Consider the following 3,611-nt stretch of genomic DNA (forward strand, 5'->3'; position numbering starts at 1 on the left):
GTATATTAGTTTGTAATATTCTTCGTTCAAAGTAGAGCCTGTCACCTTGGGATAACCCCTTCTCAAAGCTCCCATTGTGCCAACTTATGGCCTCACTTTAATGCTGGACCAGGCAAGCCAATTCTGTTACGACAGCTTATTTATGCCGATGGGCAATTATATTGTGCCACCGCTGACCAGGGGCTGCTCCAACAATAGGTAGGACTTGAACTTGGGACTCTTAGCTCAGAGATATGGACATTACTACTGTGCCACAAACACCATGGGAATGAGGTGGAAAAACCAAATTAAATTCAAAGCAGCTGGTCTAGTGACATTTTCTTTGCAATGATATAAATGAGCTACTTAAACAATGGTAGAGCATTTCCAATCATTCATGAGATTAGGACCTTTCCTGGCATGCTCATATCTGAAGTCCAAAGATGTGCATTTTAGGTGGATTGGCCATGCTAAATTGCCCTGAAGTGTCCAGGGATGTGCAGCTTAGGTAGATTGACCATGCTAAATGCGGTGTTACAGGAATATGGTGGGGGACTGAGTCTGGGTGGGATGCTCTTTGAAGGGTTGGTGGAGACTCGATGGACTGAATGGCCTCTTTCTGCTCTGTAGGGATTCTATGACCTCATAAGATCACGCATTTTGAACAGTATACCTGACTTGTGCATTTTTGGGACCTTCACTCCGTCAAGTAGTTCCTTAAATCTTAGATCTGCACCTCAAGCATGTGAACAAGTTGTTCATAATCGCTATTTGTTTCAGTTGTTCTTGCTTCCTGTCAAACTATTGAACTATAGTACTGTTTACTAACTTAAATCCATTTCTACTTCCGTGAACTCACAAACTTACATTTCAACAGCAAGACATAAGCAAGACTGAATGAAAAGCTTAACACACTTTTGTACTACGGTTTAAAGAACAGAATGCTGCAGACTGAAATAAACAGAGAAACATTAACTATTTTCTTTGCTTTAAGCATCAGTCTAGACTCCCCTCTACTGGCATCAAATTTCTCAATACTATGAAAAAAAATCAGTAGATTTCTAAAATAATAAAAAGTAATAAAACACTTATGATATTAAACTTTTATCTCAATTCCATGCATGTAGTCCGACCTTTATTTCACTTTTTATAAACTCATAAAAAGCAAAGTATAGCACCTACTTGCTAATTTGCTGTCTGTGAGAATTCTTCAGTGCTAGGTATATGCAGAAGTTCCTGTCAGTTTCAAAGAGTAATGAGGGGAAAACCTGTTAGTTATGCCACAACTACAACTGCCAAATCTGGCCCAATATCGCTCAAGCTTACTACTTCTTTCAGTTTAATTTTCCTAGACTTTTTGTCTTTGTGGGTGCAAATAAACTTCCGTAGTTATAGAGTTTTATGTTTTTCACATTAAACAAAATTTGCAGTCTGTCTTTGGTATACAATCAACCATATATTTTTCTGATGGAATTGGCTTTAATTATAAGGTGTGAATGCTACCACCGTCTCTGGTCTTTCATTATCCGAGCATCAGCAGCCAATGTGCCATCTTTTGAAGTTTTGTTGACTTTTATAATGGGTGGTTAAACTGTCCGGCTGCTGAATATGACAAAGGAAAACAAATATTTCTTAATGTGGGAGAGGAAGGAACTTTCAACAGCTGGAAATCTGACATAAATCCATAAAATAATTAGGATTATGTTTATTGTCACGTGTACTCGAGTACTGAAAGCATTTGTATCTCTCAATTTGCAATATTCTTCAAACAATGTGTAACATCACCGCCCCTTGCAATGCTGCCAGCAGGCTAAAATGACACAACCTTTTTGTTAATGATGGGGTGCAACAGCGTTGCAGGATGCTGAGAGAAGGATTTGTCACGTTGAATGGGGCGCTGTGTACGCGCTGCACCAAAAAAACAGAACCAGGAGGCCAAGAAAAAAAGTGAAATCTGGAATTAATTTCCGACGAAGTATGAAGAACTTTACGGCAACAATGTGCACAGCAAATGACGTGGATTGAGGCGAGCGGATCTTGGGAGTAGACACAATGAAACTTCACTATAAATTGGCTGTAATCGCTGCTTCTCTGGCTGCTGGTCGCCTGCTATTCTATCTGCTGCTGGGCAACTCGGCGACTGAGCCACCGCCTCGGAGAGATCAAGGGCCAGCGTTAAAGGTCGTCCAACACGTTCGGGGTCGCCTGGTGACTACTCAGCCGACCGCTTTTCGTTTGTTGCATCGGCCCGTTTTAAACCAGCAGCCTCGCCCCTCAACCAAAAGGCGGAAAAAGCCAGCCAGCGACAGGTAAGACGATGGGAAGAAGGGGAAATAAACACTCTAGGTCGCTGCTTGCATTGTCAGAAGTTGCCGGTTCCCGTTCTGCGGGGTATCAGGGAGTTCCCATTGTGCCACGCATTGGCGCTTCAGAGGATCATCTGAGTTTAAAGCAAAGGTGGTCTGTTCCTGCAAATGGTTTAGAGTTGTCAGTGAGTAGTTCATAATCTCCAATTTTTTTTTGTGTGTGTGTGTGTATCTTAGGGGGAAGTATTTGGAGAATGGCAGCAATGTTCCGGTGCATTCTCCATGATCTTGCAGTCTGACAGATAAATCAGTGCCAAAGTTTAAAAGTTCAGTGTGAATGTTCAAATTCAGGATTTGATGGATTAGTGACAATAATATCTGCTTTCCGATTGTTTTGAGCTAAAATAATAGTTCCTTGTGGCTGTGGATTGTTCGTGATCTGTAAAGGCTTTGGAGAAGGGGGATAGACAGTTTAATATAGAGCAATGTTTTAGCGCAGGAAGTTTATCTGGTCTCTATTTGTGAATGTTTGTATTTTGAGCTCCTTTTCCTGTTGCAAGAAGTGTTTTCCTTCAGATATATCTCCTCCAAAGAAACATAAGCTTGCTCTGATTTGGTACATTTTACAGAGTAAACTATCCCGTTACTTTAGGTGTAAATACATTTAAATGAAGCTTATATCTTCAATCCTTATCTTATCAACTGTCCGGTTGTACGAAACTGTCTACATCTGGAATGAAAATTGCTGATGTAAACACGGTCCCATTGTAATTACAACCTCTGGTCACTAGTGGTGCTGCAACACTTCACTTTTACATTTTTCAACTTCTGCTTGGACAATTTCCAGCCAGCCTGTTCAGAGATGTCATTACAGACCTCTGGGGCAGGTGGGGCTTGAACCCAGCCTCCTGACTTGACTTCTCCCTTCAAAATGTCTGTAAGATTTGATATCTAGTTTACTATAATATAAAATCCAAATACTTGGTGGCTCAGTGGTTAGCACTGCTGCCTCACAGCACCAGGGGCCTGGGTTTGATTCCACCCTTGGGTGACAACTTGTGTGGAGTTTGCACATTCTCCCCATGTCTGCGTGGGATTCCTCCGGGTACTCCGGTTTCGTCCCACAGTCTAAAGATGTGCAGGCTAGATAGATCGGCCATGCTAAATTGCCCGTAGTGTTCAGGGATGTGTAGGTTATGGGGGGGGGGGGGGAGGGGGTGGGGGGGGTTGCTCTGAGGGTCACTGTGGACTTTTTGGGCCAAAAGCCCTTTTCACACACTAGGGATTCTATGAAACTGACTCTTGATCTTTCATGTACAACATGAC

The 3,611-nt window shown here is 42.1% G+C and overlaps 1 protein-coding gene across 1 annotated transcript in view; it reads left to right on the forward strand.

The window, feature by feature from the left end:
- The first annotated feature begins 1,826 nt into the window (after window positions 1-1,826).
- The window catches only part of gxylt2 (glucoside xylosyltransferase 2), a 39,494-nt gene continuing 37,709 nt past the window's right edge, over window positions 1,827-3,611 (forward strand). The window contains exon 1 of the mRNA XM_048606431.1: window positions 1,827-2,288. Coding sequence (XP_048462388.1) covers window positions 2,032-2,288 — 257 coding nt within the window. The 5' untranslated portion in view covers window positions 1,827-2,031. The remainder of the gene's footprint in view (window positions 2,289-3,611) is intronic.

The sequence above is a fragment of the Rhincodon typus genome, chromosome 16 (assembly GCF_021869965.1).
Source record: "Rhincodon typus isolate 14 chromosome 16, sRhiTyp1.1, whole genome shotgun sequence".
NCBI lineage: Eukaryota > Metazoa > Chordata > Chondrichthyes > Orectolobiformes > Rhincodontidae > Rhincodon > Rhincodon typus.